Raw genomic sequence first — 21448 nt, forward strand, 5'->3', positions numbered from 1 at the left:
TGCTATCCTTCCATCCCGCCGCTGTTTGCATCATTATGACTCATCTCAGATTTTAAACTGACATGTCTTTGAAATGTCAAAATCTATGTTGCAGGGTTTTTTTATTTTCTTGTACTGTATTTTGGGCTGAAGCCGAGTTGAAAGCAGAATGAGGCAACAGCTTTATTCCACCAGACTGCTTTGTTTACTCGTGTCTCTGCCTCGTTCCAGAGTGCACTTTATTTCTATTCGGGTCTAATATAGTCACAGATCACAGAACTGCAAAACATGCCTATGCTGTTTCGGCTGGTGAAAATCCAGGAATAGCAAAAATGCACAAGGGTGTGCAAACAAGCGTTAATAAGACATCAGTTAAATTCACAATAATTCGTTCAAGTGCAACAAAACGACATACATCAGCGCAGCCAAAATTAGGATAATTAAGTGGTTCACTTGCCTACGGCTTTGCAAATCATTTGGCTTTTCTCATAAAGTTGGTCTTCATTTGCATTTTGCTCTGCGTTCAGCAAGCAGAACTCCATTTAGCTTTCATTTTGTTTATACCCCCATGAATAAACATCTGCTATGGCTTTTAGTCATTTTCATTCCTGCCACTTTCGTCTCTCACCACCAAATATCACCGCCCATTTGCGAGTTATTTCCAGGTAGATTGATGGTTTGTTGGGCAGATAGTCCAGATACACCGTCTGGCTTGTTTTTGGAATTGCCATTTCAATCTGAGTCCCCTCGTGCCACTCGTTAAAGGATGTGATAGAGATAAAATCAGGCCTGGCTTCCAGTGCTGCACTCAGCGAGGTTTCGTAGTATTTGCCATTGATGCGGTTTCGAGTGTTTTGGAAATTCCAGGGTCGAATGCTCGTGTCGATATATCCCGGGCCTACACTTGGAATGAACATCAGGTTGTTATCTTCACAGAAAGCTTTTATAGAGGCCCAGTTACGCTGCGTGGAACCGTAGGAAAAACCATTAGTGGCAAAGTAGGTGTAAACACCGTCGAACCCTGCTGTCAGGATATCTCTCTTGTCTTTCTCCTCCACCAGCAGCGCGATGAAGATGGCGTCATACGGGGTATCCCTGATGCTGTTGGTCTCCGTGTGCTTTAGCAGCTTGGCCCACTGCTCCGAGTTCAACAGATATGAGTCATACACATAGAAGAGCGGAAGAAGTTTGCCAGTGTTTGTCAAGTACTTGAAAAAAGCCGGGTGCTCTCCGTATCTGTGGAGGATGGGATGGGAAAAACAACCAGATGTCAAAGGAATAGAAAGATGAATCTAAATATGCAGATAACATTAATGATGACATCTGAATGACTCTGTGGACGAAATCACTACTCACTTCTCAATGATGTATTTAACATTAGTAAACATGTTGACTTCATCCCTTCCTTTGTATGGCTCAATGTGAAAAGCTACCTATAAAACACACACACACACACACACACACACACACACACACACACACACCGGGGATCACAATCACAAATCCTTTCATTAGGAATATAATGACGTTTCATTCAAGCAACTGCTGCAATCTCTACACACACACCTTAATGTGGTATTTATGAGCCACCTCAAACAGCAAAGGCACAATGTCGTCTGTTGAGTCCCCGTTGTCATCCTTCATATTGGGAGGATACCAGGAAACAGCAATGACACCTTAAAATAAACAGTTACAGTATCAATATGAAATCTAAAAGAAAAACACCCAGATGGACATTCATAAAGATAACTGGATTCATTTAATGTAAATGTGTAATAAATCTGTATTAAATGTGTGCCTGGAGCAATATTATTAGGCTTTCCTTGTATCAGTGTGTCACTATTATCATAGCTGCCGACACAATTCAATTAGAAGAGTTTTTGTTTGATAGTTGGGAACAATATGTTTATTTTGTGTGAAAAACTAAACACTAACCTATAAATGTCTGCAGCTCACTACATAGATTCAGAATGATCCAAAGAATAGGCAACATGTCATTCCTGTTTGAGCTTAACTGCATTGATTTATTTGGCCTCCTGGTCTCTGAGGTCATCCTCCATCAGCTTATCTCAGCGCCACCTTTTCGCCTAAAAGCCAAAGGCGAACAGGCTTTTCCAGCTGTTACTGCCACCAGGGCAACAACAGCTGGAATTTTCCTGAACCCACATAAGCACATGTCTAACTGACAATAAACCACTTCTAAAGACATACAGTGTGGTGAAAAAGTATTGGCTCCCTTATATGCTTCAGACTTCAAATACATTTCCACACCAGGATAAATGCAAAAATCAGTTTTTTAAAAAATGATTTCATTTATTAAAAGGGTGAAATAATAATAAAAAAAGCTATCCAAACCTAACTGGCCCTGTGTGAAAAATGTTATTATCTCCTAATTCTAATAACTGGTTGTGCCAACCTTGGCAGCAATAACTGCAATCAAGCTTTTGCAATAACTAGGAATGAGTCTTTCACATCCCTGTGGAGGAATTTGGCCCACTCTTCTTTTAAAAAAAAATTCAGACACATTAGAGGGTTTTCCCGCATGGACGGCCTGTTTAAGGATTTGACTAGACCACTTCAAAACCTTCATTTTGTTTTTGTTTCATTCAGAGGTGGACTTGCTGATGTGTTTAAGATTATTTTCCAGCTGCAAAACCCAAGGTTCTTTGAGCCTCAGGGAAAAAAAGGATGGCCGGGCATTTTGCTTTAGGATTTTCTAGTAGAGAGCAGAGTTCATGGTTTCGACAATTACAGCAAGTCATCCAGCCGCCCGAGACCACCACACTACCACCGCCGTGTTTGACTGTTGGCATGATTTTTTTAAAATAAAATAATGTGTTAGTTTCATGCCAGATGTAACTGGACTCAAACCTTCCAAAAAGTTCAGTCCACAGAATATTTTCCTGAAGGTTTTGGGGATCAAGATGTTTTCTAAGAAATGTGTACAGTGTGAAAAAAATTAAGACATCAGGAAGGGAGCAATATTTTTTATACAGCACTGTATATATTTTCACTAGCTTTTAGTCAAGTACGCGTTTAAATTTTTCTTACTGGTCTTTTATTTCTAGTGTTATTTCTATTGTTATACTTTATTTATGACTTCTTTTTATTCATATTTTGCCATCATTGCATTGCCTGCCTGGAAAGCACTCTGGCTCAGCTCCTGTTGTTTTAAATGTGGTATATAATTAAAAGTGACTTGATGCCTTACCGATGGCTGCTGTACGCAGCTGCTGCATATGAGCCTCTATAACAGAGGGGTCTCTAGAACTGTAAACCCCTAAAGCAGGGTAAAAGTTGGCTCCAATGTCATCAGGTGGGCTGTGTCTCCCTTGTGGATATCCCTGAGCTACCTTAACGTCCCAGTGTGGCAGCTGTGGATGGTCCCAGTGTATGTATTTTCCATCAATCTTTGGGTTTCCATACCACGTGTAGTAGAAGGCATGGAGGTAGTAATTTGGAGGAGGGAACTTCCTCAGTGTCGCTTCCAGTTCTGCATCCTTGTCTGACTGAGCTGCGCTGCTCATTTTGATCTCCTCTGGTTTTTTGTTGCGGTTTTCCTGGCTCTCTGGTTTGGGAAACCCCTTTATATCGGCTGGGCTGCTGAATGGAGAGTCCCGTGATATTAGCTCACTTAAGAACACAGTTATGGCGAGTATAAGCAACACCAGAGCAATTAATGTGATGCAAGGCTTGCGCTTAAATCTTGCCATTCTTCAGTTAGTGCTTGAGGCTTTCCATAGTTCATTGTTGAGACACCAGTGAGTGACTGTGGTTGGATGGGGAGCCAGTAAAGCTCAGCCGGAGAGTGTTTACCCAGCCTAGAAATTGAATGATATAAGAGATGTGAGTACGTCTGTTGATCTTCCCAGAAGTGCCCAGTCATTAAATAATAGACAAAATTGCAGCTTTAGTTATTTTTGCAATAATGTAAAGCTAAGTAATTTCCCATCTATTAATTAATAAAGCAAATAAAAAAGTGGAAATACCAAGTTTTATTTACACTATAAATACAATAGCTGGTTACAGTACGTCCATTACTGCAGCTTAGCACCACACAGTTAAAAAGCTAGCAGCATTAGCCACATGAACTCTACCTGCACTGAACTTCAGACTTGTCAACACCACACAGGCACCACAGGGCTGACACGACATCCGTTTTATTCGTCTACAGCCTAACAGTTAGCTTCTTCTTGCACTAAAACTAAAACATTTTCATATCTCACATGAAACACACCCAGTCCAATGGCTCGACCCAGTCCTCATAAATTATTTTCGCTGCTGGGATGCAGAGGACGAGACACAACCTGCACTTCTGGTTTATTGCCTGTCCTGGAAAACGTCACAGATCTACAAACACACTGACCTGAGACTGCTACTGCACTGTTACCCATCCATGCGGTATAGGAAGCTGCCTCCTCTTTAGCTAACAACAGTCATAGAGGCGGTTTAACTGAATGACAATGAGTGACAGCGCCCCCATCGCCGTGGAGGGTTCATTACAGAAAATAATAAAATTAATACCACAGGAATGAATGATAAGATAAGATAAGATAAGATAAGATAAGATAAGATAAGATAAGATAAGATAAGATAAGATAAGATAAGATAGAACTTTATTAATCCCTCGGGTGGGTTCCTCTGGGAAATTCGATTTCCAAAAAGCACAGCACCGACAGAAGTTACAGTTACAGAATATTATATATATATATATATATATATATATATATATATATATATATATATATATATATATATATATATACACACACACACACACACACACACATATATAAATACAGAGACAAATATAAATAAAATATACGAAGGGGATAAATAGAATAAATAGGAATAAAAATAAAAATACAAGTGAATTGCACATTTCAAGTATTGAGGTCTATTTGCACCATTGACTATTTACAAAAAGTATTGCACAAGGTATTGTACAGTGAGGTGAAGAGGCACTACAGCTTAGTTGTTCCCCCCTCCTTTGTCCTCCTGTTTCCCCTCCCTCTCCCCTCCAGAGAGGAGTTAAACAGTTTGATGGTGTGTGGGACAAAGGAGTTTTTAAGTCTGTTAGTTCTTGTCTTGGGGAGAAGCAACCTGTCACTGAACAGACTCTTCTGGTTGTTTATGGCCGTGTGCAGAGGATGCCCAGCATTGTTCATAATGTCCAGCAGCTTTTTTAGTGTCCTTTTCTCTGCCACTGTCACCAGAGTGTCCAGCTTCATGCCGACCACAGAGCTAGCCTTCCTGATCAGTTTCTCTAGCCTGCATGAGTCCTTCTTTGCTGTGCTGCTCCCCCAGCACACCACAGCATAGAAAAGTACTCCAGCAACCACTGACTGGTAAAACATCCTCAGGAGCTTCCTGCAGATGTTAAAAGACCTCAGCCTCCTAAGGAAGTACAGTCGGCTTTGGGCTTTTTTATACAGGTGCTCTGTGTTGCATGACCAGTCCAGTTTATTGTCCACCCACAGCCCGAGGTACTTGTACTTGTTGACCACCTCCACCTCCTCCCCCTCTATCTGAACCGGCAGTGGACCTTCTCTGGACCTCCCGAAGTCCACAACCAGTTCCTTAGTCTTTGAGGTGTTGAGTTGCAGGTGGTTTGTGTGACTCCATGCGACAAAGTTCCTCACCAGACTTCTGTACTCCTCTTCCTGATCATCCCAGATACACCCCATGATGGCTGCTGTCTACAAACCAAACATCACAGCAGGTCTATCGTCTTGTCTTCATCCACACCGCGCTGCCTGCACTCCCTTAGTCCTCATGTGTACTGTCCATTGCTTTAGATGGTTGACAGGTTTAAACTCATTTACCTTCACTGACTCCACTCCTTGCATATTCATTGTTAATTATATATCATATTGTAATGTTGTGTAAATCAAAGCATTTCTGTGAATGCAACATCACTATTCAAACCAACAAACCTCATTTGAAACAGTGGTTTAACTTCAAAGATCAGATTTGTTTCAGTGAATAATCTTAACATTTAATATGTACAATAATTAGTTTGGAGTGATTATTCAATCAAATGTTATTCCAGAATTATCTGGGTAGTGACATTTTGAATGGAAAAACCAGTGACACAACCAAAGGAGAAACAGAGGACTCCTCCTTATCTGACCTTTTCCTATGTGAAGTCTGTGGACAGTGAATATATCCAGTGATGATGATAGCCTCCAGCAGTGTTTCCACAGGTTATGAAAGAAGATTATTTTGTGCACATGTTTACAAATAAATAAAAACCCCATTGCTATTTCTTTATTGTTCTGAAAGTGGTACTATGGCTCATTGTTGCTTGGCTCTCATCTCATCTCCACTTGGACCCTCACTGTTTTCTCTGTCACTGACCTCATTGTGTTCAGGCCTTTTTTTCCAGAGGGCTCTGAAATGGGCTTAGAGTTGTTTGGCATTTTTAGCTGCCTAAACTGCCACACTGGTTCACTTCTGCTGCATACAAAAGGATGGAGATGGAAATGTATGAATGAGTGAAGAGGGTGTGTTGAAAATATGAAAGGAGTAGAGCACTTTGAAGAGCTGTTGAATGAGGGAAATGAGAGTGAGAGGAGGACAAATTAAGGAAAGTTAGTTAGTGCATAGGATGAGTGAAGGGAAGCGAGGCCAGCTATGAAGAAGATGAAGAGTAGGAATGATGGTTGATTCAGATGACATACTTGTGGAGGTATGAAGATGTCTTGGAGAGACTTGGAGAGAGAGCCGTGGACTTTTTTTCCAGATTATTTTTTGTTTGGGATGGAGAAGTGTGTTAGCACTGACTTTCAAGAAGAAGCACAATGTTCAGACCTGTAGTAACTACAGAGGGATGATAAGCTATATCATGAAGCCATGGGAAAGAGTTGATGAAGCTTTGTTAAGCAGAGGTGGTGATCAATGAGCAGTAGCATGGCCTCATGCTGAGAAAGAGCACCACAGATGTGATGTTTACTATGACAGTGCTGATGGAGAATTACAGAGAAGCTCAGAAGGAGTTGCACTGTGTATTTTTGTAGATCTAGAGAAAGCATTTGATAGGGTGCCAATAGGAATTCGGGAGTGGCAGTGAAGTATCTGAGGGTGGTGGAGTACAGTGAGACAGGGGTGAGGTATGTGGAAGGCGTGACCTTTGAGTTCAAAGTAGGGTTGGGATGACATCTGGGATTGGCTCTGGAGGTTTTCTGGTTTGCAGCAGTGATGGATAGGCTGAAAGATGAGGTCAGGCAAGAGTGGACAAATATTAATGTTTGCAGACAACATTGTGATCTGCAGTGAGAGGAGAGAGTAGGTCTAAGAGAGACTAGAGAGGTGAAGGTATGCTCTGGAGAAGAGAAAGGAAAGTCAGTAGATGCAAAACAGATTATGTGTGTGAATGACAAGGAGGCAGGTGTAACAATATAGATACAAAGAGCAGAGGTAGTGAAGGTGGACGAGTTTAAATACTTGGGGGTCAAATGTCCAAAGCAATAGATATTAGACCAGAGAAGTGAAATACAGTGCAGCTAAGGTGGAGTGGGTAAAGATGAGTGCCAGGGGTGATTGGTGACAGAAGGATAGCAGCAGGAGTAAGAGGAAAGGTTTACAAGAGGGTAGTGAGGCCTGCTATGATGCATGGTTTGGAAACAGTGCCCTTGACAAAAAAAAAAAAAAGATATACTGCACAAAGGATGTTGAATATTGACCTGCCAGGCAGGAGGAGTAAAAGAGGAAGGGCACAGACAAGATTCATGGATGTAGTGAAGGAGGGCATGAGAGGGTTGGTGTGACAGAGGATATTAGATATAGGGTGATGGAGGAGGAGACAAAATGACCACGCAAATGTGGACCCTCTCTTATTTAAGCCAGGAGAATATAAAACTTTAACTATATATTGTGACAAATAAGTGTACAGTGTGTAAAAGCTGCCCACACATTACAGTCAATAATTTAAAAACAGCGTTTAGGTTCCATCCATTTTATTGAATTTAAAGACTTTCAAACAAACTTGTACAAATTGCAAAACAGATTTTGGTAACACCTCATTTTATTCTTATTATCATTATTAGGAAATAAATTAAGTGAAATGAAAGTAAACAATGTGAACAGACAACATAAAAATACAACAAAGAGCAAAACAAAGTAGAAAGAATGAAAGAAAAGAGGCAACTGTTTTTCACAAAATTTCAACTGCACCTCATGTGCAGCACACTAAAGCTGACTCACCAACCAAGCTTATTGCTGGCCAGTGTCTAAGTACCTTCTTGTAGCAAAGGACACCCCATGTGTGGACTGCTAATATGATGAAGCTCCATCCTGAAGTGTCTAATTTGAAATCTTATCATTTTTTTAACTGTAGTACTGTATTTACACACCAGGTGGCAACACAATCGTACAGTGATGCTAAAACTGCCTGCTCCGCCACCCACTCCCAACTCGATCAGTTTATCCTGGACGGCTGGCATTTTCCCACAAAGCTTCTAAAAAGCTTTGTGTTTGTTTTCACTGTGCTACATGCACGTTGAACTAAACACTTGTAATATTGTGGGGCATTTTGTCAAGCTTTTTTTTTTTTTTAAACAATGTAAGAGCTTATTTAGAATCCTGTGAAATTGCAGCCAGTGGTTTAACATTTCTTATCTTTATTCTCTCCATACAAAGATCCAGCTTTGCAGAGCACAATCTCCTTATATTAGCTGCTCCCATTTAAAACCCACCACTGTCATAAATGCTTCTGCAAGAACTTAACCCACCACAGACATTCAAACATTCAAAAAGTCTCTCTCGCTCACCTTTCACTATAAATCAAGATCTTTTTTTTTTTTTTTAATGAAGGCAAATTATCCTAATCAGAACAAATATTAAATACACCAAAGAAAAGGTTAATGCCAGCTTTCTGTGGAGAGCGGCATGTTTTTGTGTGGGAGTGGAGCTGTGGCGCAGGGAGGCATTAACAGAGTGGAGAAATCGATGCCCAGAGGGCGTTGTTTTCGGGTAGAGCGTGTCACTGCCAGCAGCATCTGATTTAGCCTCTATATTTCATTCAAGTCGGTCTGTTCACATTCTCTGCTACTCATTGGGAGTTGCGCTTTCTCATTGGTTAAATATATAAAATGGGCTTGTGCACAACAACCACAAAGTGCACTGCACATGCTGTAACGAGTTTAAGATGTTAAACTGGATTAAAAGAAATGTTATTTGTGTCTAGGGAACTATCATTGCACAGAAACCGCAGTCTGAACTGAAACACACGGAAAAGATTCTCTCGGCTTTTTCAGAGGTCAAGGCAAAATAACGTTGAACCTTCATTTTGTTTTGAAAAAGATTTATGGTGACTTGGTCATGTTGCCGCTCTAAACAGAGTAGCCATTCCTTTACACAACACAGAAGCCCAGAAAACCAGAGAAGAAAGAAAACAAAGCATTAGAAATAAAACCACCAAAAAAGATTATTTGTTAATAATATCAAAAATACCAACAAACAGGCAAAAAAAGAGAAAAAGATTGGTCACAGCAAATTTATGTACACGTACACATTAAGAAAAGAGCTGTCAGTGGAGTTGACGGGGGGTTGGTTGAGTGGGGAAGGAGGAGAAAAAAAGATTCGGGCAATTAGATAAGCCCTGTATCTTCACTATACAGGGGAGTTACAGAGGGGTGCCATGACGGCAGACGGGGGTTGTATGAGGTGAGAAGGAGGAGGGAGAGCCACGGTTGTATGTTCACCTCTTCTTGGGGGCTTGGGTGGTGCGGGGTGGGGTGACGGGCCGGCCAGAATTTACACCACCGTACTGATACTTGGCCTTCTTCTCTGAGGGCTTTAGGATCTTTAAAACACAAACACAGAGAAATGTGTCACTGTCAGTTCACACACACACACACACACACACACACACACACACACACAAACACCCGAAAAAGGCAAATGGTTTTCACACTACCTGGAAGGAGCACATGAGGGATTCATCAACACTCATCATACCGCCTGCATTATCAAACTCCCCGCAGTAGTTTGGAGCAGAGAAAAGTGTGACCAGTTGGCGTTTGGCAAAGAACTCGTATCCATCCTCCACAACCTGTTAAAAGAAAGATGACATTATTCCAGCGCCTACAAAAAAATCAATACCAAGAAACAGGCCTTCAGCTAGTTTCACAATCCAAGTTTGCTATCAAGGTTGAGTGTACGTAACCACCTACATCTGAAATCAATAAGAAAAACCAAATGCAGAGCTGAAATAACCGTGGGTAACTTAGGAACCAGTCTCCTGATTGTTCAGTTGTATGATCAGTACTTTGAGAAAGTCTTATTTGTGACAATCAACAGGCAACAGTGTCATAAGTGGATGACTCTTTATACTACAAGTGTTGCTCCTGTTTACCTTTCTCCATGCACTCCACTCCACTGGTAGGAGATCAAGTTAAGCAAGAGACATCTATTCTATCTCCAGGCCGTAAATGAATAAAGTGCCTCGTCATAGTTTGCATAATAATATTTTAAACAAGAAAAAATAGTATAAACTGAGTGCCTGTATGTACAATACATGGGAGGAATACAGAGAACGAATGGGAGCAGGAAATTAGAAAGCTTCTATTAATAGATGTTTTCTGCTCTGTTTTCTGTGTCCTCTCATCAACAACATTAATTAAAATTGAGGATGGACATAACTGAAGCAAATGGATAAACAATTTTAAATCACAGAAAAAAAGAAAGAAAAAGGCTAATCAATATCCTAGCTTTGTGCCTACAGGAACTTTCACTTCACAATCAGACTCGTACCCAATTCCACTCCCAATTACCTGGTGGGCTCTGCAGATGAGGTCCAGGTCATGCCGGTTTAGGAACTTACTGACCACATCTGCTCCGAAGGTGAAGGAGACCCCGCGGTCGTTCTCTCCCCAGCCTTGTACATCCTTGTCTGGATCTGACCACAACAGGTCACACAGCAGACCTGGGATACACACAGGTAGAAGATAGATGGACCCGAGGAACACAAAGCGGGGAAAAAAGTGGAAAGGAGAGAATAAACAGACAAATGGAAAAATCTGCTAAAACCTTGGCTGATGTAACAAAGATGATCTACTGATGAAACAGTCATACACTCAGGAAGAGCGAGGCTGTTTTTTCTATTTAAAAATAAACTTAAATTCCTGGGAGGAATCCAGAGGAAGTGAACATGTTCAGTGTCAAGTACGAGCATACATCTAAGAACATGCAGGTACACACAGTACCTGTGTCGGGCACGTCTGTGGGCCTCATGATCCTGCGGATTTGCTCCATCGACTGCAAGTCCGGTGACAGCCCTGGAACAAAAAGGCAAAAAGATTGCTTTTGATTAAAGAAACTATAGAGCTATTTCAAACACGGGTTAATAAAAAGCTGCAGTTCAGATTCAGGGCAGCGAGTGTCGACGGTAGCTCCCTCACCTCCATGGCAGCAGAAGATTTTCTCATCAATAATAGCAGCAATGGGGAGGCAGTTAAAGCAGTCAGTGAAAGTCTTCCACAACTTGATGTTGAACCTGCGCTTGCCTGGTGAAAGAAATCAAAAGATATTCTCAGAACTGAACTGCACCTGTGTAAAGCCTCAGTTTATTAGTACTTACACTCGTCGTAGAACCCATAGATGCGGTTGATGGAAGCACACTCATGGTTGCCCCTGAGCAGGAAAAAGTTCTCTGGGTATTTGATCTTGTAGGCAAGCAGAAGGCAAATGGTTTCCAGGGATTGTTTCCCTCTGTCTACATAATCACCCAGGAAAAGGTAATTTGCCTCTGGAGGGAAGCCACCATATTCAAACAGCCTCAATAGGTCTGTGTACTGCCCATGAATATCACCTGAAACAGAGGTAAAAGGGATGAGGGGACAGGCAAGTAAGGGTGTTAATTTGACAGTTTAAAGGCAGGATGTTGTAGTTAAACAGAGACAGGCAGGAGGAGAAGTCTGCCTAGAGGGAAAAAAAGTGTAGAAATATTTTTAATGCTGTGTTTTTCTACCTCCTGGCTCCTACATGCACAACTCACTGAAGTTGTTTGGATTTTAAGATAAGATCTGCAAGACATGTAGTTTGGTTGGGACATAAGACTGAGCCTATATTAGGACTGCGTGAGCAAGCCAAACAACACACACACACACACACACACACACACACACACACACAAAAACCATTAAAACTGTCACCAGAGCACGCAAAGTAAGCTACTGAGGCAAAGAACGCTCGCAATCCACATTAATTACAAAAGGACATCCATCCAAAAATCCACACACACACACATATCTACACAAACTTGCTTTAATTTTAACCACTCTCTGAGGATTAACGCTCAATCTCCTTCCTCTTTGACATTTAGACAGGCAGTGATGAGCGGTAGTCGCTCTCACCAGAGCACAGGGTCTCTGCAGAGGAGACTCACTTCATCACCTAGCCAAGACCTGCTTCCTTTTATATCCTCTTGCACCAGCTAAAGAGATGCTCTAATTTGGGCTAAGTGCTCCAGACACAGATGACTACAGAGAGGCCTACCAGAAAAGCGTTTGCATAATAACAGGCTTTATTATGACCAAAACGGAAAGCCAATTCATGCACCACACTCATTACAACATGGCACAAATTACAATGAAATGACAGCCCTTGTTAAGCAGTCCAGCTGTCTGGCCTTAAAATAAAATGACCAATGAAAAAGTAAATTTTATATTGAAGTCATATTGAGGTTGGCTGGCATGATTTTTTCCCCTATTTCACGGTGCCCATCAGGCATCCATGCACCAAAACCCAAACCAAGGCTGGCACCAAATCGTATATGGCTACAGGCCTACACTTAGGACAGCATGCAAAGGCACATTCTTCCATGCAAATAAATAATTTATGGAATAGCTTTAAGTCTGGAAGTATGTTATTTTCTGTTTTTGGTGTTCTTAGCTGGCTGGCTTGTGTTTCATAGCCTCCTACTTTATCTATTTATTTAAAGTTTTGCTCCAGACATGCAGCCCACTGGTCAAGATCTAAGGCATTTACACTGTAGTAACAACTTCATAATCCTTCACATTAATATTACAATATTGAAACGTGAGCGAATTACATATTAATGCAGACATTAATGCACAAAATCCAGGTCACAAGCTGTCAGTATGAAATCAGCAAAGCTTCTTAAAAGTCCAAACTACCACTTTAATTGCTGTTTTTAAAGTGATATCTGGAGTTTAACCTGCTCATCAGAGAGACATGAGGAGTTGGTGGGTGGGCTGGGGTGTAAGAGAGGGATCAGCATTTTTTTTGTTTGTTATTTTCCCATTTTGAGTTGTGGAGGGTGGCATAGTGACATGGTGGTTAGCACTGCCTTTCTGGATGGAAATTGCATGTTCTCCCTGTGCCTGGATGGTTTATAACTGAGTTTTCTGAAGTTCCCAAACACATGCATCCTAGGTTAACTGCTGATTCTAAATTGGCCATAGGCATGAACGGCTGTTTGTCTCTGTTGTGTCTGTTTAGGGTGTTACCTCTTTCTTGCCCTATGACAGGGATAGGCTCATGACCTTGGACTGGATAAGAAGAAGAAAAATGGATGGATGTCTGATGGAGGTCAACTATAGCTTACTATTATGTTAACTTTAGCTGAGGTGTGATACTATGGCAACTTTTTATTTCTCCCTTCTCCACTGATGATGCTGAATATCCAGATTTTACCTGTACAAGTTTAATATATTTTAAATTACTATTAGTACAAGTCACAGACAGTATTTGTTTTGCTCACAAAGGTCTGCCAGGTTCATTTTACACTCGGTATGATCAATTCCACACTAAGAGCTACTGTATGACTAACATGAAAAAAAAGAAAAAAAAAATGAAATGAAACATACTGATATGAATGTGAATTTGCAGGATTTTTTTTGGTTTGTTTGTTTTTTTTTTAAAAAAGGGCAGCCTCTGCCTGCACTCTTACAAGAAACTGTAGGTTGTCAGTGAGTGAATTATTTACTTGGCCTGTTTCTGTTCCGTCAAAACAAACAGACAGTAGAAGCACAGAGATTATGGGTTCAAAACCAGTGCAGAAAAAGGAAAGCTAAAAACAAAACAAAACACAATGCAGAACCACAAATTAGCAGGATTTATCTTCCAAGAGAACGCAATATAAAAGTTCATAAAACATTTTTAGAAAAACAACAGTGCACAACAGCATGGGCTATGTTGTCCATTTGTGGTACAAGCATTAGAGTACAGGTGTTTTAGGAATACTGAATAATACCGCTCAGAGTATATTTGTAAACACTAAGCTAACAGGGTTATTGTCTCGAACGATAGTATAGTGTGTTCAGGTAAGAATATCACCTTGGGGATCATGACGCACACGTCAAATTTAAAGAAAAACAACAAATGTAAATAAAACAGGTACAGTACACAGATCAAGTTTTCGTGATCTTTAAAATATTACAGTAGCCTAATACAGCAATGTTTCCTCCTGCTTCTAGAAACACTCTTGCTCCACTGGCTGAGGCCAAACCCTGTCACATGTTTTTTTCCCTTCTTCCTTAAGTTTGTCCTTTACCACTTTCCTTCAACAAAAACAAAATAAACAGCTGTCTGGTTAAAGACTGACCTTGCCGAATTCTGTGATTTAACGATAATGATGGTAAATGCAAGAAAAGAATCTATTTTAGCATCGCAGACAGACTTGCAATCAACTTAATCCAGGGTCTTTAATCAAGAAAACTAGAGACGTCTTAATTAAAGGAAAAAGTCTACAATTGAAACTGATTTGTGGTGCAATCTTGTGTTCTGTTCTAACTAACTATCAACACACACCCGCCTAATGTGCTCCCTACTTGGGACAAACACCACAGTCTCGTTAAGAGCAAAATTGCACCAAATTAAAGTGAAGTTTATATTGCACCTTGGCAGAATTTGTAAAATCTTAGTGATGTTTTGCAGTTCCAATAGCTTTAGGTCCTCTTTATGTTTCCATGGATAGTGTGAGAGTTTATTCTAGCTGCAGCAAAAGGATAATAAACTTACTCTATAACTAAACTAAACAGGGGCTCAAGTATCCTCTATCACTCTCATTAAAAACACACAAGGATAGCATGTCTTTGGGCAAGTATGGAAAAGAGAGATAATTATCGTAAGCAATTTCTGTTTCATAGTTCATATCATAATACTTTCATATTATTCTCTTCAATTTGTGAACTGTTTGTGCTGCTTCTCAATCACTCCTTGTAGTCAAGAAGTAATAAAAGGTATCTTATTTGCTAGGGGTATAATAATTCTGAAACTGAGGCTCATAATATAAACCAAGGATTTGGAGAATTGTTTCACATTTACGATTTACCTCAGGCCTGCTCATACACAGAGCACACAGCATTGATGTTTGTGGTCTTTCTTCAACTAATTCAACTGATTAACAAATCTAACCCTTTGGTTATTTTGCAGACAACTCTAATTACAAGATGGTGGGTTGTTTTTGTTTTTTTTAAATCATAGATTATTTTTTGTAGCAAAAAAAAATAAAAATCCTCACCCTCATAATGATGGTTATTAGAAGTCTGTGTTTAAGTTTACACAGTGGCAAAGCTGCAAGCTTGGGAAACATTCACTAGTAGAATTACGATAAGCAGATGAGATCGTGTGCAAGTAAGTTCAGAACCTGATCCATGTGACCTAAGTAAATAATTGAAGACATTCACTGTTTGGTCTTTATAGTCAGTGCTTGCCTGCCATCACAGCTGTGGGTTAAAGGCAGCTAATTAGCCTGAGGTTATAGGTTCAAGAACTAAACATATAAAGTTACAATTACAAACAGCACCATCTAGAACTCATCAAAGTTAGACCTGTATGGAGAAAGGCAGACATGGCCTTTGTAAAGCTAGCTGTACTGATCACTGAGATGTTAGACATATAGACACCACCAACGTCAGCATTCAATTAAAATTCCTTACTGCTTCACTTACAATATAAATAGCGCTATCTGAGGCTGAGTGTTTAGGTGGTATACAGTATTACTTTCAAGGGCAGACACATGTAATAGACAGTTCAGAGTTGTTTGAAGTTGCTGCAATACACTGGAGGAATGAGATAAAGCATGTGGGAGTGTGCAGAGATATGCAGGAGCCAGTTAGGCACAGCAACAGTGATGGCTATTTCAAATGCAGAAAGAAGAAGCTCACTTGTAAAAGTGTATTTCTCTGCTTGTTTTTCATTTATCTATAGTATGTGTGTAATCTGTGCATATGTGTGAATGTATTCTCTGTTACATACATGGAGCAGCTGAGTCAAGAGAGTAACAGTGACTTACTATATGACCCAGGATAAGACAGTGTTACCCGGTCTGGTTACATAAGTCTGAGCTGCATCAAAGAAATAGATTGCTGCTGTGGGCTATGCAAAGTTTGTGGTCTGTGCTTTGCAGAGTGGGGGTTTGCCATCAGTGCACCCAACCCTTTGCAGCCAGACTATAGCATTAAAAATTCAGATTATGTTGTTGTTTGACATTTCAAAAGGCCGCAGAAAAATAATCAAAACCTATAGAGTACGTGTTAAACCAATTATTGGACCAAAGGGAAAACAAACAGAGAAAATATCAATGGTGCCCATGTTTTTAGGTTCCTTTAATTTTTTGTGTTCGTAAACAATTTAATTGAGAGTTAGGTCAGGGCAGAAAACACTGACCACAGATCTTCAGGGGCGCTTCCAGCTCCAGCAGGATGGGTTGGCTGAGGAAGATCTCCCTGGATTTGATGCAAAGACCCCGCACCTCCGCCTCTGTCATCTGGACTATCTTCCCCGGGCGACATCCCCGCACTAAGGAGGAGACAAACTACACAGTCAGTGCTATTGTCAAGTGAGTGAGTTATCAACAATCAGTGTGTAAAAAAACTCCCAAAAAACAAAACAACACCAGCAACACAAACTTCATCAAAATTAGGCCATGACAGAATAATGCTTCACCTAAGGGAAAAATACTTGTGGCAGTATCACAAAAGCCAATAAACTGAGGGCGTAATGATTCTGTAGCCTATAGCTGCTTATTCTCAGCCATACTTTAGAAACACGCTGCTTATTCTGTGAGAGCAGCTTGCATCTGAGCACTGGTGTGGGTTTATTGGCTGTGTAGCTGCAGTAGCTTAAGCCTACTTTCTGGCGTTCCGCCACAGCTCTGGGTGAAGATTTATCTTATAACGATAAAAAAGGGGAGTGAGAAATGCAAACGCTGGTTATAGTCAGCAGCTGAAACAGACAAAGATATGAAAAGTGAGATTATAACTTAAGAACTACTTGCTTGCCATCTTATCTGGAGGCTGGAATAGACAAAAGTTAAGTTTTATATTGTTTGAAATAGTCTGTGCCTGATATATTTGACATTTTCAATTTCAGGTCTGAAAAAAAATGTAATATTTCTGAATATTTCTTAAAGATTGTCTATAAAGAGCACATTATCAGTCACACAGCATTATAGCTATGCAAAATCATACCAGTAATAGAATCAGCCTTTGGGAGATGACTACGCACGACAGTAAGCGTGACTAGTCTATGTAAAGTAAAGGCAATTGGACTGTAATGTCCTATTTGACAGAAATCTATGCATTTTCTTATTATTACTGACAATCTGATAAAAATGAAACTTAATTTAACAAAAGTAGTTAAAATTATTTATTTGCAACAGTGGAAGAGAGCATAAGAATGCGTTTGAGGGAGGCAGCTATGGTTAAATGAGAGTTGATGAAAGTCAAGATACAAAGTATTTAAGTGTACGTTCTGCTTGTTAAATGGTAATTTGCTGAACTGCTATACAGCTCATGCAAAGAGGGTTTCAACTGCTATTTTTATTCTCAGTTCTTATCATTCTGGCGCTAGTCATGTTCCTTTGGCATTGGCTAAAAACCCTGTAGGCGAGGCAAACATTTCTTTACGCAGGAAAAACCACTTGTTATGGTAGTAACTGTGAACAAAAGCTGAAATGAATATAAATGGATAACAGACTCAATAATGATCTCATAATACTCTCTTTTAACTCCTAGGTTGACATTACAAAAAGCAAATCAAAGCAAGGCATGAAGGCATATTCTCTGCATGGAAACAAAAGTGTTTTGTTATTGCCTTTAAGCTAGACGCCCACAAAAGAGCCCAATAAAGGGTAGCTGAGCCTAGTGAAGCGAATGCATGTTAGTCAGAGAATGAGTTTCTATACCCTTTTTCAATGTAGCTTTTTCTGTTGTATTTAATGGATACCATTACAGAATGACCACAGAATGACCCCACAAGGGAGCAGTTCAAATTGATGTGTTTGTGTGGAATTCCTAAAGCTTAGTGCCTGATGTTTCTGTACATATATAAACATTTATATGCATTCTGTTTACACTGAGAGTGAAACTCCCTGACTCTCAGTGTTTCATTAGCTAAGAAATCCAACCAAATCTGAGTTTAAGCGAGTAAATCACAGGAATATAAACCAAATCCACAGTGTCAAAAACTGTTCAACGGCTCCTCCGTTAATATTTCTTATTCTCCATCTACTGAATCAGCACTGCTACATTTCCCATCTGCTTCTCAGAGTGCGGAGCATGAAATCGCAGAAGTAAGGCTCTTTCCTCAACAGCCCAGCCTCATCAGAGCAGAGCAAGTTAAGCTTGGATGTTTAGCCTGCTCAGCTTTAACAGTGAACCTTTTACTGTTCGCACTTGCACTCTGCAGGCTGGCACTTTTAAAAGAGATTATGTACTTAATACTACTGAGGGGGCAAAGGCCAAACTGAAGCAATGACAAGGATTTTGCAACAATCAGAATCAGAATCATTGTTTGTTTGTCTTGCAAAACTGTGCGAGCGTTCACATGTTTTATAAGAATGAATAAGCAGTCTCAATGACACTTTTTCTCACACAGAAAAACAAACAGTAAGCTACTTTGTTATGCTGGAATGCAGAATAAAGGCATTTCAAAGGGCTTTCTTCAGAAACTTGACACAAGACCATTATGAGTCTCTTGATATATAACTGGGAATCTGTGGTAAACACTGGGAAAACAGAGTTTGTGTTTTGTATTACTTTAGTATTCTAATCAGCTCTGAGGCAAAACCTTTGATTAAAGAAGATGTGTCATGTATTTATTGCTTAATTAATACTCAGTTATAACTATTTATGATGCTCACATCAGTAACTGAAAGGGTAACCAAATACTTATCTATGAGACAATAACATAATAATAAAATAAAAAACTTTTGTAGACCGCAAAGATTATTACCAAACTAATCACTTACGAAAGACGTCAAATGCCAAGTTCAACTGGCATTACAAATATGAGCAATGTAATCAACAAGTCACAGTTGGAGCTGAGTGCCAAGGAAAAGTGCGTCAGCGGAGGACTTTTGAGCAGAGATAAATGGTTGGCCAAAAGTCACACACACAGCTGTCTCAAAGTCACCTTTCTGTATTCAAAACAACTCTTTAAATCTGAACTGGTAAGAAACCCAGGGAGATGCAGTTACCACCAAGAATTATCCTAGCATCCTCCCCCAGAGTCAAAGACAGCAGTGGAAAGTATGCCAAGGACAGCTGAATTCGCTGTAGTGGTCTGCTATGACTCAAAGGATATCTCAGGGGAACAGAAAACTCACGGTCTTCTATGAAGCAGCTGGTCAGCCATCATCCTTCTTTCTGCTTGGCCCAAATATCCTCATTCTTAGACATCACCAAAATTCCCCAAAGTATAAAAGCAAACAACGTCATTGTGAACACAGTATGACTTAAACATCCCTGTAGATGAGCCAAAGAAACACATATTTCACTAATATTCTTTTATCACATGTGTGTTTCTTAATTCTGATGTACCTTTAGTGCGAACAAAGATATATAAAGGTAATATGTGAGCATGAGTGTCCTGAATCACACCAACCTACCCACTAAAAAAGACACCTCCAAACCAAGTCACTCCAAAAAAGGTAACTTTATTTAAAAAAACAACCCAATAGTTAACCAGCTATGATTCATTCAGGATCTAGTGATAAACGACACCCATTAAAGCTATTTGTGTTTTATTATTATTATTCTTTTCCACTTATTTATAGAGCACACCTAATAACCAGGTCACTAATACACAAAAATTTGTGGGGGCAGCAAATAAAATAATGACAACCGTCAGCACCGCGGATGTGGGGCAAACGCGTTTAAACCAAAGGGAGCTGCAATACTACTGCGTAACAGTACAACGATTCAACCTACAACAGTAACAATGACTTTATACTATGCACGCAGGACGAGGAGGAAAGAAAACGTCCCCGCCCCTCCTTCTTGACATCAGCCCCACATAATTTGGCAAATGGGGTAAAACGAAAAATGCCGCAAACACAGCAGACCGAAAGTTTAATTACACACTAAAGTAAAGGCCACGACACGATACGTTATCTGCCAAACGTAACCGCAGATTATTGCTGCGCAAACACACGCTAGGCTTTCAGCGCTTGCAGTGTTTATAAACACGACCAGCTAACGGTAACGTTGGCCGAAGCTAGCCGGGCATAGCGTTAAAATGGACTGACGTTAGCCCTACCAGCTAACACTTTCCTGCATTTTGCGAGGCAACCGCGACAGTTACCGGATATTATTTAAACCCCATTTTTTGAACACCGAACCCTTCACCTGTTCCCCACAAAACACACAGTAAATATAACTCAAATTGTTCACCTTCCAACAGCCGAGAGATGAGGCTATCCACGTTCAATTCACCCTCCGCCATCTTCACACTGCTGTTGTACGTACAGTGTTGGCCGCTTCAGTTCCCCCAGCCGACACCAGGGGGGGTTGTTGCTCACAAACCGGTTGCCAAAGACCTTGACCAGGGAGCAGATTAGTGAATAATCCACTTTATTTTTTATTTTTTACCTCCTTTATATACACCTACCATCTACTATAACTATACAAAAATATTAATAAAATTACAATTGTTTAAATAGGAATTGGGATGAAATCTAAAAACGTACGAAAAGTATGAAAGGTACAGTAGCATGTTCAAGGTTCAAGGTTCTTTATTTGTCACATGCATAGTTATACAAGTATAACACACAGTGAAATGTAGCCTGACACGCTCCTCGACATGTGCAAAAATGGGGGGGGGGGGGGGGGGGTAGAGGAAGAACATTATATATATATATATATATAGTATATACATTGGGTGAATGTGCAGTAGTAGCAGCAAGCAGGCGAATTTTGTACATTAATATGAATAGACATCTGACTATTTTACAGGATAGACAATATAAACATATTTAAAATTAAAGGAATTTGGAATGTACATTGTTCCTTGGTTTAGAGTGTCTGGAAGAGAATCTTGTCTCAGTCAATTATAGATGATGTGAGAGGGCGGGTGTGTGTGTTTAGGGCCCGGATGGCTTGGGGATAGAAGCTCCTCTTGAGTTTCTCTGTCCTTGCCTGGATGATGCGGAAACTTCTACCAGATTGCAGAAGTTTGTTGCCAGGATGGGACGGGTCCTTCAGTATCTGCGCTGCTCTAG

General features: G+C 40.2%; 2 protein-coding genes across 5 annotated transcripts; both read right to left on the reverse strand.

Moving 5' to 3' along the window:
* Positions 1–483: 483 nt before the first annotated feature.
* manea (mannosidase, endo-alpha) lies at positions 484–4385 on the reverse strand. 4 transcript variants are annotated; one of them, XM_004540337.4, is made up of 5 exons: positions 4346–4385; positions 3191–3800; positions 1546–1655; positions 1336–1412; positions 484–1215 (listed from the first exon to the last, which is right to left on the reverse strand). In XM_004540337.4, the coding sequence occupies exons 2-5, from the start codon at positions 3690–3692 to the stop codon at positions 582–584; spliced, it is 1323 nt and encodes a 440-aa protein (XP_004540394.2). In that variant the 5' UTR covers positions 3693–3800; positions 4346–4385; the 3' UTR covers positions 484–581. The 4 variants fall into 4 exon arrangements, with proteins under 4 accessions (XP_004540394.2, XP_004540392.2, XP_004540393.2 ...); XM_004540335.5 differs by having other exon boundaries at positions 4217–4347; XM_004540336.5 differs by lacking the exon at positions 4346–4385 and adding an exon at positions 4206–4334.
* A 3535-nt stretch (positions 4386–7920) lies between these two features.
* LOC101477322 (serine/threonine-protein phosphatase PP1-beta catalytic subunit) lies at positions 7921–20762 on the reverse strand. Its single transcript, XM_004540338.5, has 8 exons — positions 20622–20762; positions 16615–16746; positions 11561–11791; positions 11382–11486; positions 11187–11258; positions 10755–10906; positions 9899–10033; positions 7921–9784 (listed from the first exon to the last, which is right to left on the reverse strand). The coding sequence occupies exons 1-8, from the start codon at positions 20671–20673 to the stop codon at positions 9680–9682; spliced, it is 984 nt and encodes a 327-aa protein (XP_004540395.1). The 5' UTR covers positions 20674–20762; the 3' UTR covers positions 7921–9679.
* Positions 20763–21448: the final 686 nt, after the last annotated feature.

This window comes from Maylandia zebra, linkage group LG19, assembly GCF_041146795.1.
Source record: "Maylandia zebra isolate NMK-2024a linkage group LG19, Mzebra_GT3a, whole genome shotgun sequence".
Classification (NCBI taxonomy): Eukaryota; Metazoa; Chordata; class Actinopteri; order Cichliformes; family Cichlidae; genus Maylandia; species Maylandia zebra.